This window comes from Trichomycterus rosablanca, chromosome 16 (genome assembly GCF_030014385.1).
Source record: "Trichomycterus rosablanca isolate fTriRos1 chromosome 16, fTriRos1.hap1, whole genome shotgun sequence".
Taxonomy (NCBI): domain Eukaryota; kingdom Metazoa; phylum Chordata; class Actinopteri; order Siluriformes; family Trichomycteridae; genus Trichomycterus; species Trichomycterus rosablanca.
The window spans coordinates 2,038,467-2,059,790 of NC_086003.1; the positions used below are offsets into that span (position 1 = coordinate 2,038,467).

At 41.5% G+C, this 21,324-nt stretch overlaps 1 protein-coding gene across 1 annotated transcript; it reads right to left on the minus strand.

Moving 5' to 3' along the window:
* Window positions 1-4,683: 4,683 nt before the first annotated feature.
* On the minus strand, window positions 4,684-19,563 carry shc3 (SHC (Src homology 2 domain containing) transforming protein 3). The gene is made up of 12 exons (XM_063011901.1): window positions 18,887-19,563; window positions 16,802-16,872; window positions 15,473-15,536; window positions 13,562-13,681; window positions 13,295-13,348; window positions 13,025-13,076; window positions 11,095-11,224; window positions 9,743-9,890; window positions 8,643-8,697; window positions 7,375-7,569; window positions 6,987-7,288; window positions 4,684-5,972 (listed from the first exon to the last, which is right to left on the minus strand). The coding sequence occupies exons 1-12, from the start codon at window positions 19,466-19,468 to the stop codon at window positions 5,844-5,846; spliced, it is 1,902 nt and encodes a 633-aa protein (XP_062867971.1). The 5' UTR covers window positions 19,469-19,563; the 3' UTR covers window positions 4,684-5,843.
* Between the last annotated feature and the right edge of the window lie 1,761 nt (window positions 19,564-21,324).

Here is a 21,324-nt window from a genome sequence, read left to right on the forward strand (position 1 = left end):
AAATCAGAATGTACAGCAATGGGGACATGGGAAATCATCTGCTATCTAACAGTTAAAAACTGTGTAAAATGTATACAGTCATTTTATTTTGGGGGTGGGGGGGGGGGGGTTAGAAAACATTGTGTTTAGTATTTGAAAGTGTTAATTATTTCAGTAAGATGTTTAGATTGTATTGTTTAAAATGTACAAAATAAATACAATGATCAGTACTGGAGGCACAAAATGCAAAAATTGTAGGAATGACCCAATTAGTTTAAGGAACCGATTCTTTTTTACTTTCATTTTCATTTTCATCAATTTTAATGAAACCAATTTTAATCAATATTAATTAATCAAAGGAACCGATTCTTCCCAACGGTCAATTTTAATGAATCAAATGTGTTTGATTTATGAAAATTGACAGTTGAAAAGAATCGGTTCCCTAAAGTGATTCCTTGTATTTGTTTTTTTCTAACATAATTTATAGCTTTAAATAGCAATTAAAAAAATAACTAAGTGTTTTTATAATTTAAATAACATAACATCTAAAAAACACACTTTGTGTTGTTTGTATAATTTGCCATATGTGGATAGCTACGAAATGAGCAACATCAAATGCTAACAGTACATCCTTACCTGATCGGTTCCCTGATTTGTCTATTTTTGAAAGTCCCCAAAACTCTATAAACAATTATTGCTCTATAATACCAACAAAAATGACAAAGAATGTTATAATGAATAATAAAAAAAACTGTTTTTGAACCGTCTTATTGTTATTCGATTCCTTTCGAGCGCGAGCAATTAATTCAGTGAGTCGTTTAGATGAGTTATTTAGTAAGATTCTGTACCGATTCAGATTCATATTAATTCAACCCTGGTCTCGTCTCATTCAAAGACACTGCAGCATCCTTGGAACCCGGGTTCGAGCCTGTGATCAATGTCAGGGCAGAATTAACTCAGTGGTTAAGATACTGGACTATTATTTTACCCTGAAAGTTGATTCCTAATACACATCTAGTGTTATTATTACTGATGACATTTGACTCTGACTAGCGTTCGAATTCTTTCACCTTGAACTTAACCGATGAAGCAGCTTGTTTGTTTGGATTTTTCTACCATTACATTTCTTATCATTTGATTGTTAAAAAAACATGAGATATTTTTGGATGGCTTGAACTTTTAGCTCATTGTTTGTTTTGGTTTAATCATGAAAATAAACAAATAAATAAATGCAGCCCATAATAATTATCTGAACATTTTAACTATATGTTGGACCCACTGGCAGGGCAGGGGAGATAACAGTAAGTTAAATGAAGCACAATTAATAATTTGATATTTAAAACTTGACGATTCTTAATAGCACTAATTAGAACAAGATGATTTTGGTAAAATGTGGCAATATCTCAAAAACACACCTTCCTAGAATGTGTTTACATCAATAACAAGCACTAATAAGACCAGTTCTTCACTTTCTTGCACTGGTATTCTCTAAACTTATCTGACTGCAAGTCTTGGACTTGTTTTTGTGACTCGGATGCCGCAGCAGCTCGTCTATTTTAAACCTGAACACCAAGCGTAGTTCTTTCCTTCCAATGCAGATGAAGAAACATGATATTTAAAGCTGTTCTTTGAAAAGACGAAACCGCTCTTGCATGTGTTGTAATTCTAGTTTTTAACCAGAAAGGGTTAGCCAATAAGCTGTTTCCCAATTTGCACTGCTTTTTTAGTAGATGAACCTTTGTGAACATAAAAGGACATTGCAAAGTAATTTCATGGTAACTAACTAACAATGCTAAGACTAAGTTTTCACCAATGTTATATACTTGTGTCACAAGATAACACAATCACGACAGAATTAAAGTCTTGAGTCATTACTTGTGGCTTTCATGTAGCTAAAGGAGGACACAGAGAGATGAACAATGATCACTAAGAGCAAACATACATTTACCCCAACTCAGACAAGACACACGACTACCTAGGAACAGCAAAATCTTAACCACAGGAAAAGAACACACAGACGGTAGATTTACACCCGTCTGAAGGTAAAAACCAAACCCACCCACATAAACACCACAGACATGAAACCACCAACATTTCCACAAACCCCCACAAACTACGCAGTCTATTTACAGAAACAGACTATTACAGTCTGTAAGGTCATTTTACACTGATGGCCCAGTATGTGTGTGTATATACACTGTGTGGCCAAAAGTATTTGGACACCTGATCATAAGCTTTTTGGACATTCCATTAAAAACAAAAAAAAAATGGTGATGTCTATGTGACCTTTTTAGCTCTTATAACAGCCACATTTTTGAGAAGACTTTTGAAATGTGTCCGTGGAAATTTGTACCCATTCAGTCAAAAGAGCATCTGCAAAGCTGTTCAGTGGGGCTGATGTCAGGAGTATTTTTAAACCGAGCTTTTGTTCATGCCTTTATTGAGCTTGCTTTGTGCACAGGGGTACAGTCATGCTGGAACAGGAAAGGACCTTCCCTAAACTGTTGCTGCAAAGTCAGAAGCATAAAATTTCCTTTATGTAATGTATTTATTACACGTGTTAGCAATTGTTGTGGCTGAAACGCTGAATAATTAGAAAGGGTGTCCCAATACTTGTTACCTGTGACCATACTTGGTACCTGTGAACTCCACAAACACACAGCTCTGATGAGAAAAGTGCTGGCTCCCTCTACTGGTTTTGTATGTGAAGTTCAAACTTCATGATGTTTGATTCAACAGCCATGTGAGTCCACATCCCAAATGCTTTCTTCATCATTACTTCTGTACATCACATGAGATAGACAATAATCACTTGTCCACACAGTAGTCTGATTATGTAGCATATATGGAGTCATTTATGATTTCCCCTACTGCCTGGCATCACTGATAAGTTACACCTGAGTTTTTTCAGTTTATACATGTTTAACCTGGATTGGGGTCTAAACTTAAACTGGGATTCATTATGTGTATAAGTAAGGCTACTAGGATTAAATACACTTATTACTGTATTGGTGTTCATGTTTGTGTTCATATATTCCAAAAGATGTCTTACCTTTTTCACCCTTAAATGCAAAATCTATCATTTTTAAATTGTTGTTATATTTACTGGAGATGTTTTTGAGGTAAACTTGGCATTTAGTGTGAATGGAGGCACCAAAGATAAGAAAAGACCTGAGGAGTCTTCAAATACCTAAATGCTCAAATGTTAAATACTAGAGCTTTTGAGGACATGTGACCATGTGCTTGTTAGACATTACAATTTAAAACCAATAACATTAATATAAACTTCCCCCTCACTGCTGCTATTACAGCCTCAACTCTTCTGCCCAGGCTTTTTTAAAATGTTTTATTAAGATATTACACTGTGTCTGTGAAATATTGTGCCAATTTAGTCAATAGAGCTTTTGTGAGATTAGAAACTGATGTTTTGCGAGGCCTGCTTAGCCATCAGTGTTCCACTTCATCCTAGAGGTGTTTAATGGTGTGACAGCCAGAGATCTCATCATGCCACTGTCTTTATTGTACTGTATATAATTCGTGCACAGAGCACAGTCATGCTAAATCCAAACAAATGGGCCTTCTCCAATCCATTACTACAAAGTTGGAAGCATAGCATTTATTTTCAGTGACTGATTTATACACCTGTTAACAAAGGGTGTGGCTAAACACAGAAACTCCACTATCAGAAGCAATGTCAACATATTTTTGGTCATATAGTGTAAATATATAATTTTATAATAAATAAATAAAGAGCAGGATAGTAGCAAGACTGGTAGACTGGGTGCCACGCATCAACAGTCCTGGCATGGTTCTGACTGTGCTGGTTTCCTTCAGGTTCTCGGGTTTTCTCTCACCTTTAATAAACATGCCAGTAGGTAGACTCCTCGAAATGCCCCTAGGTGTGAGTGAATAAGTGAAATTAAGACTCAAAAAGTGAATTTATGAGGCAAGAGACTGACTGACTGCACACTGACCAGAATAAAGCATTTAATAAAACAAACAAATAAATGAATTAATAAATAAATAACTAAACAAATAAATAAATAAAGAGGAGATAAATAAATAAAGATAAAACAAGAGCCTAGTCGAGAGATCCTGGGTCATTTCTGTGTGAATGAGTGAATAAATAAATAACAAATAACAGTAATGAAAGTTGTTGGTGATCTAACATGTAGGACATGAAATGGAAGAGGAATAAACCCAGGACAGGGCAGGAACAAACCCATACATAACTAACTAAACAAATAAATAAATAAAGAAGGGCATGATGAAACAAGGGCCTGGGTTCTAGTCCCTGGTTGAGGGATCCAGGGTCATTTCTGTGTAGAGTTTGCATGTTCTCCCTGTGTCCAGATAGCTTTCCTCTGGGTGCTCAGGTTCCCCTCCAGAAGTCCAAAGACATGAAGATAGGTTGGTTGGAACTACTACATTTGCTCTAAGTGTGTGTGTGTGTGTGTGCCCTGTGATGGACTGGGTGTTTTTTGCCTTACGCCCAATGAATCAGACCCACCGGGGCCCTGACCAGGATAAAATAAAACAGACAATAAATGTATGAATGAGTGAATAAATAAATAACAAATAACAGTAATGAAAGTTGTTGGTGATCTAACATGTAGGACATGAAATGGAAGAGAACAAAATAATTAATGCAATAAATTCATAATTCAACTTTGGAGGACCTGCAGACACTTTAAAAAGACGTACTTGTCAAGTATTGTGGTTTATTTTCCTTCAAATAAGGATGCACATACTGCGAGAAATTAAAACTTCATCGTTGGCACCATGTTGGCGAGCATCCTCCGTGACAGAAAATCTACACATCCGATTCACTGAAGCCGTTAGCATGCACATGAGTCTTAAATTACTCCAAATAAATAATAAATAAATAAATAACCAAACACAATCGGTGCTGACAAATTAATTACCCAATCATCGATCATGTCACTAAAATTGCTAATAATACGTACTAATCATCTCAGTAAATCTGGGCTCGAGTGTTGCTTGTGCTATCTATCGTAAATCAAACTCGTCATGATCGTAATATCAACGTTTTTAAAGCTCACAATCAAGCCGTAAACGATAGAAACATCCATGGTAGGTAGAAAAGAAGCCCTGAACATATTAACTACACACCGTTTTTACAAGTCGAAAGAAGGAACCAAATTCAATCATAAATATTTGGAAAAAGCAGAAATATTTTACATCGTGAGCATACACAAGCACCTGTCGCAGGGCTTCGACGGCTACGAACGATGACCACGAGAACATTTTCAAGTCATGCGAGTGCGCTGCCACAGGATTCAACATCATAGAAAAGTGTCAGTGTTTTTTTTAAAGCTGTGTGTGTGTGTTTGTGTGTGTGACTACTGTTTAAGCGTACACACCCATATCTTTATCTTTCCCCAAAAGGCTCATCCGAGCGGGATTGGATAGAATCGAACTACCTGTCACACTAGCTGCAAGTTCAACAGTTTCTAAAATAGTTCAATATAAACGTTTTTCTCAAAGATTTTTCTGCTCTAACTCTTACCAACAAACATGTTGTGCTTATTAGACAAAACTAAAACTTCTTTATGTTATTCTAAAATATCTTTTTTATCATCTCGTCCCTCTTGGAGCTCCCTGTCCGAATCGGCACCTCACGTCTTCTCGAAAAATATAGTATTTCAGTCCTCAGAACAAAATAATTCAAGTTCTATAAATCAGGGCTCGTCTCGGAGAGTCCAGAGAGTCTCACCGCCGTGAAACTGACCATCATCTTCACACAACACGTCAGGCACACGCTCGCTCCCTATTCGTCTTCAAGTATCAGGTTTTGGGGTGTTTCTTTTTTTCCGTCACCCTGTTGACCCCCGGGCGGGTCGTCACTGTTTCCTCTCGACCGGCTGCTTCAAGCACAGTTCACTTCCGGCCGATATGATTGGCAGGTTGTTGTCACGGTGATGGCCAATCAGGTGGCTGATGCTCTCGAAAATGTGATCTTTCGTCCGCACCTGTTAAAGGAAGAGATGAGATTGGCGCGACTTCAAAACTAGGTCGTCAAAATGTACATTTTTACTCCTGTCATTTTTACAGACTTCTTTTTCCTGGTCAGGATCACAGTGCATCCAGCAGCACATAGAAACACTACACAGGAATAAACCCAGGAAAGGGCAGAAATAAACCCAGGACAGGGCAGGAATAAACCCAGAACAGGGTAGTAATAAATACAGGAATAAACCCGGGACAGGGCAGGAATAAACCCAGAACAGGGCAGAAATAAACCCGAACAGGGCAGAAATAAACCCGAACAGGGCAGGAATAAACCCAGAACAGGGTAGTAATAAATCCAGGAATAAACCCGGGACAGGGCAGGAATAAATCCAGAACAGGGCAGGAATAAACCCGAACAGGGCAGGAATAAACCAAGAACAAGGCAGGAATAAACCCGAACAGGGCAGGAATAAACCCAGAACAAGGCAGGAATAAACCCAGAACAGGGTAGTAATAAATCCAGGAATAAACCCGGGACAGGGCAGGAATAAATCCAGAACAGGGCAGAAATAAACCCGAACAGGGCAGGAATAAACCCAGAACAGGGTAGTAATAAATGCAGGAATAAACCCAGGACAAGGCAGGAATAAACCCAGAACAGGGTAGTAATAAATCCAGGAATAAACCCGGGACAGGGCAGGAATAAATCCAGAACAGGGCAGAAATAAACCCGGGACAGGGCAGGAATAAACCCAAGACAGGGCAGGAATAAACCCGAACAGGGCAGGAATAAACCCAGGAAAGGGCAGGAATAATCCCAGGACAGGGTAGAAATAAACCCAGGACAGAGTTAGCAAATATTAAAAGTCTTGCCCTGTCCAGGGTGTGTTCCTGCACTGCGGCCAGTATTTTTAGGTAGGCGCAGTACCAGGATGAAGCTGGTTGCAATTTTTCCCACATCAAATCAATGCCATTACATTATAATTTACAGCTTTGGCTGCTATAACATAAATCAGAATGACTGTGGCACTCACCGTGCCCTCAGGATCGACGAGCAGCAGGTGTTTGGCCAGGCTGTTGTGCATGCCCGTCAGTACGTACGAGCCCGGGTTGGTGGTGCTCTTGCGCACCAGAAAGTCTCCGTCGTTGTGCAAGAGTTTCTCGGCGTTGTGGCGGCTCATCTCTCCGTGGTACCAGCTTTGCTGCTCGAGCTCGGGGAGGGAGCGCGGGGCGGCGCGCACCAGCACCGGACTGCAATTCTCCACCGACGACGCTTTATTTAATGCAGACACAGACGAGGAAGAAGACTGAGTCACGATGGCGTCCTCGAACGGCTCTGCAGGTGTAAACAGGACGGTGAGGTTATGTTTGCGTGCATCTCTTATTTTATATATGTATATATGTATGAGTAATTATCCTCACTCATGTCGAAGAGGTCTTTTCTGGGGCTGTCTCTGGACGTGGAACCCCCACATGGTTCACATGCCACGTCTGTTTCTCCCTGCAGCGCCGCCAGCACCTGAGGATCGATGTGCTGCGTGTTCACGTACGTGGGAACCTCGCTGAGCTTCGGACTCTGACCTTTAAACTCAGGCAGGCTGTAGATGTCACAAGATCCTGAAATTAGGAAGAAAAAGCGAGGCGTTTAGCGCCCATTTACTTAGTCGCATTAAAGAAATAATTCACCATAATCAATTTTTCCTTTTTTTTTTTGGCCAAACTGTGTTTGGTATCTGATGTTTGCTTCTTTAGCACATGACCCAGTATAATTAGATCAATAATAGACTCATAGCATTAACCTAACAGGCACCGTTCATGTCAATCCTAAAGGGTAATTTGGTCAAATATTTGTCTCCAGTTATCACCATTTTAGGTCGGTTCAGTATGTATCAGATATGAAAGAGCTCTGACAATGAAAATGTTGGTAAAAAGTGATTTTTTACTAAAGCAAGGCAACTAACAGAGTTCCAAACAGCAAGTGCTCAAGCTGTAGGAAAGAAAACACTCACATTTATAGCAGCATATATAACACTGACCATACCCCAACACTCACCAAAGAGGTACTGACCATACATAAAACATGCTCCCTCCGACACGTGTGCAGTTGTCAACCGCTTCATTTCACCTGCACCAAGGCGGGTTTCCACATGGAACTCATATGGCACCATCGACTGTAATTGCAGTTATGAGAAATCCCATCAGCCCCTTCCCACCTAGCGGGCGTTAGCCAATCATAACTGAATAGCTCGTAAAACTGTGAAACTTTATTTAAAACAATATTTTGATAACTCTTTCTAATAGAGAGGAACTCTAGACCTCTGAGCCCTGAGAAGAAGTGGAACTTCAGCGTAGACCAGGCCGTCATGACCAACATCAGTGCCTGACATCACAGAGGCTTTTTTTATGAATGAACCACTGGCAGTGGTACCACAGACACACTTCACAATCTTGTAGAAAGCTTTCTCAGGAGAGCTGAGGCTATAACAGCTATAAAGGAAGAGAATGAATTTCTGACTAGAATAGAAAACCCAAAACCGCTGCAGCCCGTTATAATGGAAACGAAATGTATTTCTCCGCAACACAATTCCCTTAATTGACCATTATAATAATATCCCAACCTCACAACCCATCAGGAAGTGAGAGGGTTAAAAGAAAGGACGAGAATCCACAGAGACAGAGAGGCCTCTCACCTTGCTGAATAAATATAGGCCTGCCTTGGTAGTACGTCTGGTCCACGCCGACCCCCTGCGACAAAAGAGAAGCAGCCGAGAGACGGAGAGAGAAAGAGAATATGAGTCATCAGTAATAAAGCAGCCACTCCGCATCACTGCAACCCCAGGCTGCAACACTAATCTACTCCAAATAAGGCCTTACATAAGCCCCAGTCATCACACACAGGATGTACGTGAAGTGCACCAGCGAGACCGCACATCCAGGATCGTGTTTTCATTAGTGCTTCCTCTACAGCTTGCATTATTTTGGAATGAAAGTTCTTTTTTTTTGTCCCGAGTGTCCAGAGATCAATTATCTTTGTCCTCTAAAAAAGCTAAAATTGGCTCTATTTTGAAGAGGACGGCACTCTGTGTGCAGCGTCAGCAATAACGCGACTCCGGGTCAACACAGGATACACCGCAAACATCAAAACCTGACGGACAGTGTCCAAAAAAGCTAGCGTTAGCAACTTTATCTGTGCTGTATTTAGTTTGAACGGTGTCTGTAGTCTTGTTCAAGCTCTGCCAGTTAAGATTATGAGCTGAGGCTTTCTTGACCAACATCAGTGCCCAGCCATACTAATACTAGCCCAAATTCCCACAGACATACTTCTTGTCTTCTGAGAAGCCTTTTCAGAAGAGCGGCTGTTGTTATAGCCAAAGATCATGCTCAGGTCGCTGTGTTTTAATACCATTTGTTTTTGAACTGAGACGCCCAATAAGCTCATGGTCAGGTGTCCAAATACTTTTGGCCATCTAGTGTATATCAGTGGATGACGCAACACTGCTATTTCTATTTGGGCTTGGGATCGGCACTGAGAGTGCACTGATAGGTGCATTGATGTTCCAATGGCTGGGCTGTTTCAGCCATCCCCAAACCTCATGGACACTAACCGATCATGTCCATGCAGACGCCCGACCGGCTGATAGAACAGCTGAGACTCTCAGTGGCAGCAGGCTAGCGTACTTTACCACTATTTATATTCAACTAAAACTCAAAATAAATTCAATACAATGCCACGCAGAGACAAAATAACAAGAGTTAAAGTACAGTATGTAATTCTATTGATTAGACAGACCTGGCTTCCTTCTGCCGTCTGATTGGTTAACCGAGCATCAATAAAACCGCCGGGCGGGGGCATCTTGCCAGGGATGTTGTTATAATAGGAGTGATCAGGCGGGTCTTCTCCTTCCTCAGTCCACGAGGGTTCCTCCACACTCAGTACCCTAACAGAAAGAGACCTCTCAATGGTCAACCACTCAATGGTCTTTCAAAGAAAGCCAAAAAAATACATTCTCTCTTTGTAAAGACAACACAGTGGTGCAGCAGGTAGGTTCGAACCTCGTCCTAATGTCTGTGAGGAGCTTCCACCATGTACTTCAATTTCCCTACACCTCAAAGAAACATGTTAATCTGGAAGTGCTAAAATAAATTGGCTCTTGAGTTGTGTACAGTACAATAGAATAATTTTCTGTTTATTCTAGCTTGTTTGGAAGCCGGGGTCAGACCGTGGGGTCAGTCAATGGCCCAGCAGTGGCTGCATAGCTTCTGACTGACAGCACAAAGCTTTACCCACTAAGCGACCTACATGTTGTTCATGATTTTCTATGCAGCCTAGGCAACACAAGCAATGCAGCTTACTCTCTCTGTACAATCTGGTCCCACTGTGGTTTACATCAGAGGTCCCCAACCTTTTTTGCACCACGGACCGATTTCATATAAGATATAACTTCACGGGCCTGCGGGGACGGGAGGATTTAACATAGAATAACTGTACTACTCACAAATGAGCTTTTTTCGCTGCAATGAGACGCTACTTCCACCTAGCGGTGATTGGAGACAATAACGCCTGTAAAAAAGTAGTGTTTTCATTGCTCTTGTAGTGATCTCTAATTATTTATTCTTTCTGTGCGGCCCGGTAATAAATGACCCATGGACTGGTACCGGTCCGTGGCCCGGTGGTTGGGGAACACTGGTTTACATAATGTAACATAAAGCCTCCACAAGGGGGCGTTCACGTACATGTTTATGTAATTATTATTATTTTCTCTGCGACCCAGGGTCTGAAATACCCTGCACTAGGCTACCACTGTTTCCATAATAATATTATTTATATTAACAGGTAGATTCAAACGTCTTGTTGGTTAGATTGGTCGGAAGAATGACAGGACTGTTTTAAGCTTACAGGAAAGCTACGGGACCTCAAAAAGTTAGTATTTTAATCACAGTGAACGGGCGAAAGAGCGTCCCAAAATGCACAACACTGCAAACCTTGAGGTTGATGAGGTAAAAAAAGAGAACTAACTACCTGCAGCACCACAATTTGCACCCACAACTGCAAAAACTAAACTAAACTAAATATGGTATTTTGGATTGGGAAAGGTATGTCTCCTGTGTGTGTGTGTGTGTGTGTGTGTGTGTGTGTGTTACCTGTCGTGTATAGCTGAGAGCTTGCTAGATGGACACTGTAGGTACTGCTGAAACCGCAGGTCAAACGCTTGACCTATAGTACTGATCACATCCTGCGCCAGGCCATCAGCACACTCTAAAATGTGGCACGCTGCAACCAACCAACACACACACACACACACACACACACACACACACACACACACGCAGGATTAGATATCAGTAGATAGCCAGGGAAAGCGGAAGGCAGCGTGCTGACTCATTCTCCTGCCGCGCTCATTATCGGATCTACATGACGTCATCAGAAATGCATTCGGAAGTATAGAGGATCGTTTTATAGCTCGACGGGAGGTCAGACACTCAGGAAAGAGGGAAAAAAAAGAGAAAGCGGCAGCGGCAGCATAAATTGATTTTTTTTTTTACGAAGCTAAATACAGCCACATAGGATCAATCAATGCCCTTCAGTGCCGAAAGCAGAGCTGCATGCTGTAACAAGGTCAGAGCTACAAAAGCAGTCGTGATTATTAGCGCTGCGCTTTCAACTGTATGTTGTAACATGAATCAAACCGCATTTAAAACTCTTATTATATATTTTGTCCTCAAATGAGTTTTAAAATTTTTCACTTGCAATTAATGGATGAAATGGGAATTAGAATGCAATTAGAAAACAAACAATAATATATAAACAGAAACAACCTGATTTAAGAAGGAATATAGTAAGATTTAGTGAACGAGATGAGTAATGAAATGTTTTGGTGGGTTAAAAATATGATATGTTTTACATTTTAATTATTAGTTGTTGTTTTTTAAAGCTGCCCCCATATTTAGGGGTTCATGACGCCACCCTCATAGGCTGTTTCGGCAATCCCCATGTCCAAGAAGAAGCCTTACCAGCCGATAGAACCGCTGAGTGAATTGACTTAAAAACTGCAAAATTATAATTCTGAGAATTAGCTGGTTTGTCTGTTATAATTCTGCCTATAGAATTCTAAATATCTTTGACATAATCAGTGGTATAAATATTATTTTTGTGTCTAAGTGCAGTATTTTCCTTTAAAGTCATTTAATAGCTACAGTAGATTTGCAGTATGACAGTATGTGGCCCGCGAGAGCTTATGAAAGGCGTATGATTGTCTTAAAATACACTGTAAAATCATACATAAACTACATCTTCCCCAAATTATGTCGATTGTGTGACCCGCGAAGTGACAGCATCACGCGTCCCACCACTAGATGACAGTGTTTCCACATCAGCGTTTAACTAAGGCTGTTTTCCAACAAGTGACGTTGAGAAATATCTACAAATAATCCCAAAATGTCCAAGAAGAGAAAATTAAAGCAGAAGAAAAGTAATTTAATGAAAGATGGGAAAGCCAATAAAAGTTTGTACTTTAAGATGAAAAACTGGTACGTCTCTTGTGTTATGAGGCCGTGTCAGTGCCAGAGGAGTACATTGAGAAATACAGCATCGATATACAATTTAAGTTTGGCATTTTGACACCAAACACAAAGCTAAGTGTGCTAAATGTAGCCTCCAAGAAAAACAACAAAGTGTCCAAGAAATAAAGGGCCGACTGCAATCACAGCAGGATACGTTACATACATTTGAGGGCCACCATAATGCAGATGTGGCCCTGGGTGAAAATGAGTTTGACACCCCTGATCTATGCAAATAAACTATATAGGGAGTAAGTTCGCAATCAGACAAAAATAATGACATAAAAAACGACATGAAACACAAAAGACAACAAAGGACTTTTATTTTGTTAAGCTTTGAAGAAACAAGTACTGTGATACTGGAGTAAAAAAATGACCCCTAATGACCTTTGTGGTGCAGTGACAAGACCCAGATTTAAGACGTGGTAAGACTGGTTTAACTTGTGATGCTGGATCGTATTTGTGTTAAATATTATTAAATCATGTTTGTATTAGACATTGAAAAATGTCTTACCTCTCCGGTTAACTGGATCTTTCGCTACATAAGCAACAAAATCAGTTGTGTCCTGGAAACCAAGCACAGAAACATGCGCTGATTACTTCATAAAACTCTTTACAGATTCTTTCTTTTTTTGCATATTAGAAGCTTTTTGTTCCCAACTAAATGTTATTTGTAATTAGAATTTGCAGGGATGGATAGTACCCTAAAATGAGTAGACTGTGAATAGTACTTAAAGTACTTCACATACTTAAATTTTATACAACATATTTATTGGTTTCTTACCGGATCTCCACCGGAAGCGAAGGATATTGACTGCATATGATGATTGGCTATTATCTACCAAAGCAGACAGAAAACAAAATCAATAATCATTAAATGAGAACCATGATGTAACTTCCTGCTCCATCAATAAATCAAACAGTGTTTATGTTATTGAAACTTGTTAATGATCCTGTTGTGATCTTCTTGTGTCATATGATATAGTCTAAATGATAAAGACTTGTTCTGTGTGGTCATATATAACTCGTGTGTGTGTGTGTGTGTGTGTACCTGTTTGGAATCAGGGGTCATTAGGTTTAAGCTGCTGATTGAGATGTTGAGGTTGATACTCATGCCGGCAAACTGCAGATTACTCTTCCCCAAAATACTAGAAAGAGCTTTAGAGGGGGGCTGAGCAGAAAGATGGAGGAAGGACGATTGTAGAGAGTGAAGAAGACAAAAACAGAAAGACAGAGGGAAGAGAGCAGCGTGTTAATACAGTCAAGTTACAACCTTCATTTATTTTATTATAAAATTCAAATGTCAGCTCTGTTACTAGCAGGCTGGGACACCTGACGGATTGATTATGCCTGCGCAGAGACTGGGGATGACTCTCCGTGCGCAATACGGATCTCTATATGATCCCGCATGGTGCAGGGGAAAAGAAGGTGCAGGCTCAATACTCGTGATGGAAAAGGTGTATAATTGTCAAGTCCCTTCTCGGTCAGGAGTGGAAGTAGTGGGTCTGATGCCACCCAGACACACCAGTTGCAAGATGGGAATAGAACCCAGACAGGATGCTATCCATTACAACCTGAACCTAGGGGCAATTTAGACTTGAATTAGAATTTAGACAAGTGACAGCAGGCAGCGCTGCTACTAAACCTACCTGCTGAACATTTCTGGAGGGCAAGAAGCCACCAAAGTGCCTGGAGGAACCACTCACAGACAAAGGGAAAACATGCAAAACTCCTCACAGACGGTGATCAGAGGCATGGAACATGTTGCTGTGTTACATGTTCCTCTTTTTTGTGAACACACACACACACACACACACACACACACACAGCAAGCACGCCTAGCTGAGAGCTGATTGCAGATCCTTAGCACAGAATGAGTCACAGTTCTAGCAGTGTGTATCGTGGGCTGTGTGTCCACCCACACACACCGAACCAAATCACATCTCTACCTCTCCCATCATCCCTCTCTCTTCCTCGTCTCTTCCCCTCTGTCTTTCTTCTTTTCCTCCCTTTCAAACGTGTTTTTCTGTATCTCTGCCTTTCATCACGCATACTGTATTTTCTACACATGGTCCCTCTTTTGCGCGGCACAAAGGCACAACAGGTAGCCCAGGCAAGTCTTCGATTCTTGTTTATCACTGGTCAGTGGTCGGGCACAGTATAATGACCAGTCTGAACTGTGGGCAGCTGTAGCCTAGCGGTTACGGTACTGGACTAGTCATCAAAAGGTTGCAGGTTCAAGTCCCACCACTGACAGGCTGATGCTGTTGGGCCCTTAACCATTAATTGCTCAGACTGTATACTACCACACTATTGTAAGTCACTTTGGATAAAGGTATCTGCGAAATGTATGTGTAAAAAATGTAAACGAGTACAGATATATTGTATAATGCTTCTCTATTGGTTGTGGCGTTGTGACTTGTAATAAAAGCCTAATAGAATAGTAGAACAGATAGAACAGATTTTAGGATTATGGAACAAATACTTAACAAATATTTAATCAATCATGCAGTCCTGTGTATCGTCTACCAAAAAAGACTAATAATATTTACTTTTTATCTCTAGATTTTTTTTTACTGAGTTAGCTGAGTGCGGGGGGGTTTGAATACCAGGCTGGACCCACAAATACAGACAACGTCTGTATAATAATGTATAATGTGTAATGTAATAATGTATGACATTTACATTATTTACAACGTATGCACTGTGGGGACATATATCAGTGCACCCTTAGTGCAGGTCCCAAGCCTTGGTGACCCCTAAAAATATGGAAGCAGTCGAAATAAATCATACATCTGTATATTTTCCTCACCAACTGTTCATTCCATTTCCAAACCACTGCTATTACACTCGAAAGACTGACCCTCGATCACCTTGTTCCTCTTTCTGCATCCCTGTGTTTATTCCTCTCTTTATTTATCAGTGAATTCCATACATTCTATATTTGTTTCACCAGGTTTACCTTTCTTTTGCGCACTCCTCCCTTGGTTCCAGGTACTGCCTCACACACCAGGCTGATGGCCTCCCTGGAGAGAAACAAACACAGAGACTAAATGTTAGACTTGATATTCGATGCCATTTTTTTAATTTTAGAAACACTACAACCTAGGAGACAATCAACTTAAATTGTGTTTATTACGGCCCCTGTCTGTCCCTGTTGGAGCTGATTAACTTTTGCCTCCACATCAGGGTTCGAATCTTAGCTGTGCTATTGACCGGCCAGGCTTCTTCTCAGACATGACTGGCTATGTATGGGGACGGAGGAGGGTTAGTGGATTGGTGCCTTGTCTAGGGTGTTCCTGCCTTTTTCTGGCAAAATATGGCACATCCCCATTATAATTCCTCTACTGTTCCACCATCCTCACTCTGGTTGAGGAGGACCACAGACTAGCATCCTTCCAGATGAAAACAAAGGAGTTTGCTATTGCAATGGCAATAAGGACAAACCCTGTTCAACCACCCTCCCACAGACATGGCCAGCTGTGTCTGTTGAACTTTCCATGGTGCTGGGCTAGTGCTTTAGACTGCTGTGCCACCGGAGTGCCCTGTGATGTTTAACGTAACCTGATCACATTAAATATTTGTACTTAAACAAGAAATAATTGTTGGATGTGGTTAGATTAATTTAATTTATTTATTAGAGACCCTGTTTCTTTAAAACCCTGTTTACGTGGGTCCAGCGTGCACCCGTTCAGATTAGTAAAATGGAAGGTGTGTGTATGAGTCACTGTGTAATGTTTGGAAAAGGCAGAACGCTTCCCAGGGGACGCAGGTTGTTTATTGAGAGCTCGCTTGTGTAGGATGATTCTCACTCGGAGAAAAAGCCAGCGAGAGCACCATTGAATATTGCATGTCACATCCACTTTTCCACCTGACTTCCTGTTTCTCCACTCGGCGTGCATTCGCATACCGTGCACACCACGAGCGAATATTCACAATCTGAGATTCAGAATACGCTAGTGGTTTAAATTTACAGCTACCTGCTCAGCTAAATACACAGTACAAATATAACTAGGACTTTATGAATCGGATTAATATATTCTTGTTTTTAGTTTTTTTGGGTTATTTTTTGTATTAAATGCTGACCATTAAAATGGCTGCTCCTGTGTTTAGGGGTCGCCACAGCAGATCTGGGCCGCATACCAGAGTTGGCACAGTTTTTACGCTGGATGTTCTTCCTGATGCAACCCTCCTGTTTCCCCCGTTATCTAACCACACATTTTTAACCAACAAACTAAAACATTATCTTGTGTATTTGAGGATCTTCCCGGATAACAAAAGCAAGTCGTACCTTGTTATTTGGGATCTCGTGTTGAAATCAAGCGATCTCATGGAGCGAAGCACCTCTATGCAGCCCAGATACTGAAACAAGAGAAGAGAAATGCGATCAGAACGATCTGATCAGGGACGGAGGTTCGGGACAACAACGAGTTGATTCTATTTGAGACTCAAGCTAGTGTGTATAGAGGAAAGCGCTGCAAATTAGCAACATCAGCACCCCTAATTAGAATTATTGGTTGGCAACATATTTTTGAAAAATATACACATAAGTACAAATAATTTTTTTTTTAATTATTATTATTTTTTTTAATGAAAAATGGCCAAATACACATTTTGGCCACATACACAGTTATCAAATAGTAGATTATTTCTACCGGGTGGAATTCTTTCCATTTCTTGGTTGAGGATTTTTTTGACCTACTCTGTCTATGTTGGATATTTAAGACCTTTTCACTCATTTTCATTAATGTTTGTTAGAAAATAGTCATTTTAAAAGCTTTAGCTTGATCACTGTGAGCTATATATAAGCAGTGACACCTGACAGTGAGAACTACGCTCTCATAATCTATGTATTATGAACACAGAGTCATATCATAAAGCCCTGCAGTATCTCAACTGATTAAAACATCTAAGCTGAAAGTTTTTCTTGTAAAATGTATTTTTTTGTTTGATTTTAACAAAACTGGAGTGATTTATATTAGTTTCTAACAAAGTCTAACACACCACTGTACAGTTTGAATCTCAGCAGAGCCACCGCCTGACCAGTTATCTACAACCACAATTGGACGTGTTTTAGGGGAGGGAAGGTTGGACGGGGTCTCTTACCGCTTCAATATGCAATCTCCAGGATTAATCCAGAGGCCTAAACGTGTGAGGGTGTTTAAGTTTGAATGAACTGACTGGCATGAGGGTTGCCAAAGTTTTTCTTTTGTATTTATTTTACTGGGATTTATTTATTTATTTTACTTTATGCCAAGTTAAACAGACACATATACAATATGTACTTCCAATTATTAAATCAATGTGTTTCAGCCACAACAATTGCTATCTGGTGTAATAAATCAATGATATAAATGAAATTATATGCTTTCAATTTTGCAGCAATGACTTTGCCCCTGTGCACAAAGCTAATTCTACAAAAACATAAAGAAAAGCTCGTTTTAAAGAAACTTCAGTGTCCTGCACAGAGCCCTGACCTCAGCCTCAGAAAGTAAGAACTTATTTACTATTTATTTTTGTTAAAACCTATTAGCTTTGTCGCTGCACATACATTTGCATGCGGGGTGGCAAATAAAAACAAAAAATCATACAAATCACACAGGATTGGTCTTATTTCAAGAGAACTTCGATCAGCCATGCTAATCAGTTCTGCTTCAAATGGATGCCCATCATTATCTTTTTTTTTTTTCCCCAACTTTATTTATTGAATTTTTGAAACAAAGACAACATACAAATGTCTTACAGGTATTCATAATGCCCATCATTTTCATGGGATTTTACCTTCATACAACCAGAGCAACTCAAGCACCTTCTTTCTGGTCACCGTGGTTACGCTATTTGCATCCCTGCTTCCGCTTGATGAGATAAACTGTGTTCGTTTGAATAGATCAACCGGTGCTTCGGTAAAAATAGCTTGTCACTAAGTACCTGGCACACAGCGTGTGCAGCACGTAGCAAAAAAAAGGGGCGAGATTCCGAGATAAAGAGGAATAAAGGAGAGCTAACAGAGCCAATAGCACCTGAAGACAGTCTGCTATATTAGCCACTAGATTTAACGCCTGATAGTGTTAAATATATCAATAAATACACACCATACAACATCAAAATAGATTAAATGAAACGGTAGACTGCGTATCAACCTGAGCCTGAGGACTAATGAGGCACCTTGGTTTGTTTTTCTTGAGATGCTCTGCCTCGTGAGTCAGTGCTTCTCTCCTTCATCTGCGTTATTTCATCCCTTTTCATCTCTCGCCATCACCGAACGAGCACAAAACGTTGCCATTTGCTTACTAAACAAAAAACTAAAAGCCTGGAGGCTACCAGAGAAAACAAAACAAGGTTAGGAACGGCAGGGGGGCTGAAAAACAAGATATACCTTAACGACGTATGTCACTCCAGGTCCAGTGATCTTGTCGCTGGAGTGCAGCCATCCTCTTGAGGGTTTAGTCACCATGCCTGTACATTCGCCACCCATGCCGCCCGAGTGAAGGTCCTCTGTGCTTTCCTCCATCCTTCCCTTCTTGCTGGCGCTCATGAAGCCTGGCTCGTGGTGACCAGGGGTGGCAGAAGCGCACAAGTTGCCCCCAGTGGCCACCGAGCTAGAGGAAGATGCCGGACTGCCACCGGATGATCCGCCCCCTCCTCCTCCCCCCTGGAGTTTGGAAACAGCCAGGTCCTTGACTGCCGAAGGCAGGCCCTTGATACCCAGCAGTCCGGACGGGTGGGTGAATTTCAGGTTCGACACCTTGTTGATAAGCGTGCAGAGGGCGGTGCCCGAGTCTTCAGCCGTGTCCTGGGGTGGGGCCTCGGTGGTGGTAGATGCGTACGGCGGCTCCGGAGAGGGGACCGGAACGCCAGCGGGCGCCTTGGTGTTCATGGGCAGGCCGTGGAGCAGCAGGTCGTCCACAGATGTCACCGACTCATTGCGGAAGCGGTTGTACTTGGCGCGCTGCAGCATGCCCCCGGCTCCGTGGGCCTATGCACACACGGGCACAAGCGACGCCACACTCGCCGGCCGCTTCTCCGGCATTGCCCGAGCAAAAAAATGCTGAGACAGAATAGAAGTTTGGAGAGTACTTGACTCTAAGTCGCTGCCGTGCTTGTTGTTTTTACGCTGCCAGGGCCGGTGATGGTAATGGTGACGGTGGTGACTATGGTGGACCAAACGTTACGCAAATCCGACACACTAGGCCACCCCAAAAGCACAACCCAAATAATCCACGCAAAACAACGGAGGAACAAAAAAAGGGTCGTCCGTGCAAGGTCCTTCTCAATGATGGCGGTCCAGTGATAGAGGAGAAAGGAGCTTTATGAAGGAGATGTCTCTTTCTCGCTCCGCAGCCTGGCAGATCGGTGCACATGCATGACTCACTCGCTGAGAGAGAGAGAGCAAGAGAGAGAGAGAGACCTTCTCAACAAAAGACTCAGTCAACGCCACAGATCACTTCCTGTTGCAGAAAAAAAACGACTCCCACTTACGGCGCATTAAAAGCGATTGCTTTTTCAATTCGATATTTTGTCACCGACCACAGAGATGGTTCGATTCAGAAAGGTGACTAAAGGGTGATGGAGTGAACAACAGGTATTGTGTCCTTGCTATCCCTGACTGAATCTGGTCTCCTTAACAACCACCAGTGGTCAGAAATCATGACAGGGAGGAAAGAAGAGAAAGAAATGAATGAATGACGACACAACATTAACCGACTGAAAATGAATATGGTAGGAACTGGTGTGGTGGTGGTAGCACTGAGATGTAGGTTTTTATATCCATAGGAAAAAAATCAAAGTTGATCTCTCCATGACGACTGATCTTTTAGGCGGTCCATTAGCAGCTCAATCTGCAATCATCAAGAGAACATAATCCAGTGTTGGTAAAGCCGGATAAGGTCTTAGGTTTTGGTTTGCGCTAAAATTCTAGATTGTTCTTTAAAATGAATGAATTAATGTCAGTGCCATTCTATATGGCTGCGTTCTCCATGGTTACCAAATCCTCTCAATCGCAGCATATAGCAAAACATTAGTCTTTGTTCAACAGTTTGTCTCCACTTGCATTACATATTTTAAAAAGAAATCAGCAGCACCGTGACCTCAAATCAAATTCCTTAAGTAGCTTGTGATACCTTCGATGACAAGACGCCAAGCTTTTGTTTTCAATGATCCTGCTGAATAACTGATAGTCATATCAAAAGAAGAACGCCGGCATCTGAATGGACGTAGAGGACCAGTAAATTAGGCGGTCTGATTCATGAACCAGCTGGCAGTGAGAAGCCCGCTGCGTTAATCCAGGGTGGAGAAAAAAACCACACGCCATTCATGTAAAAACCGTCCACAGGAAGTGTGCATCGGGAGAGCGTCAGTCATTCATAAGCTTCCTCTTCTGCTCTGGCTGCTGCAGCATTCGCACTGCAGTCCCTCCCAATGTTCTCGCTTCCTGCCTCCCTACGTATAAAAAAACAGAGAGAGAGAGAGAGAGAGAGAGGGAGGAAACACACTGACGGGAGGTTTCTCTTCTCTTCTGATAAGAGAAAAAACCTCAATGAGAGGATGCTGCAGCTGAGGAGAGAGAAGAAAGGATGCTGAAGGCAGAAAGGATGCTGCTAATGTCAGCGAGGCTGTGAATGAGCCCGGCGCAGCCTCATTTCTGTGAATGGAATCAGGCCTCGGCTCCTTTCTGCAAAGCCGTCCCTCGGGATGGAGCTCCACCGGCCAATCAGACGCGGCCGGGATGACTCATTCAGGGTAGGCAGGCTGAATAGTGGGTTAAACCATTGTCAGCTCAGGTGACAGGAGACCACACAGACATTACAGTTCACA

Excerpts from the sequence above, each read along its gene's own strand:
- shc3 (XM_063011901.1), bottom strand. The coding sequence starts at position 19,468 with ATGCTGCAGCGCGCCAAGTACAACCGCTTCCGCAATGAGTCGGTGACA. Across the intron at positions 15,537-16,801 it reads ACGAGATCCCAAATAACAAG|GGAGGCCATCAGCCTGGTGT; the intron begins GTACGACTTGCT and ends GTTTCTCTCCAG. Across the intron at positions 5,973-6,986 it reads TCGTCGATCCTGAGGGCACG|GTGCGGACGAAAGATCACAT; the intron begins GTGAGTGCCACA and ends TTCCTTTAACAG.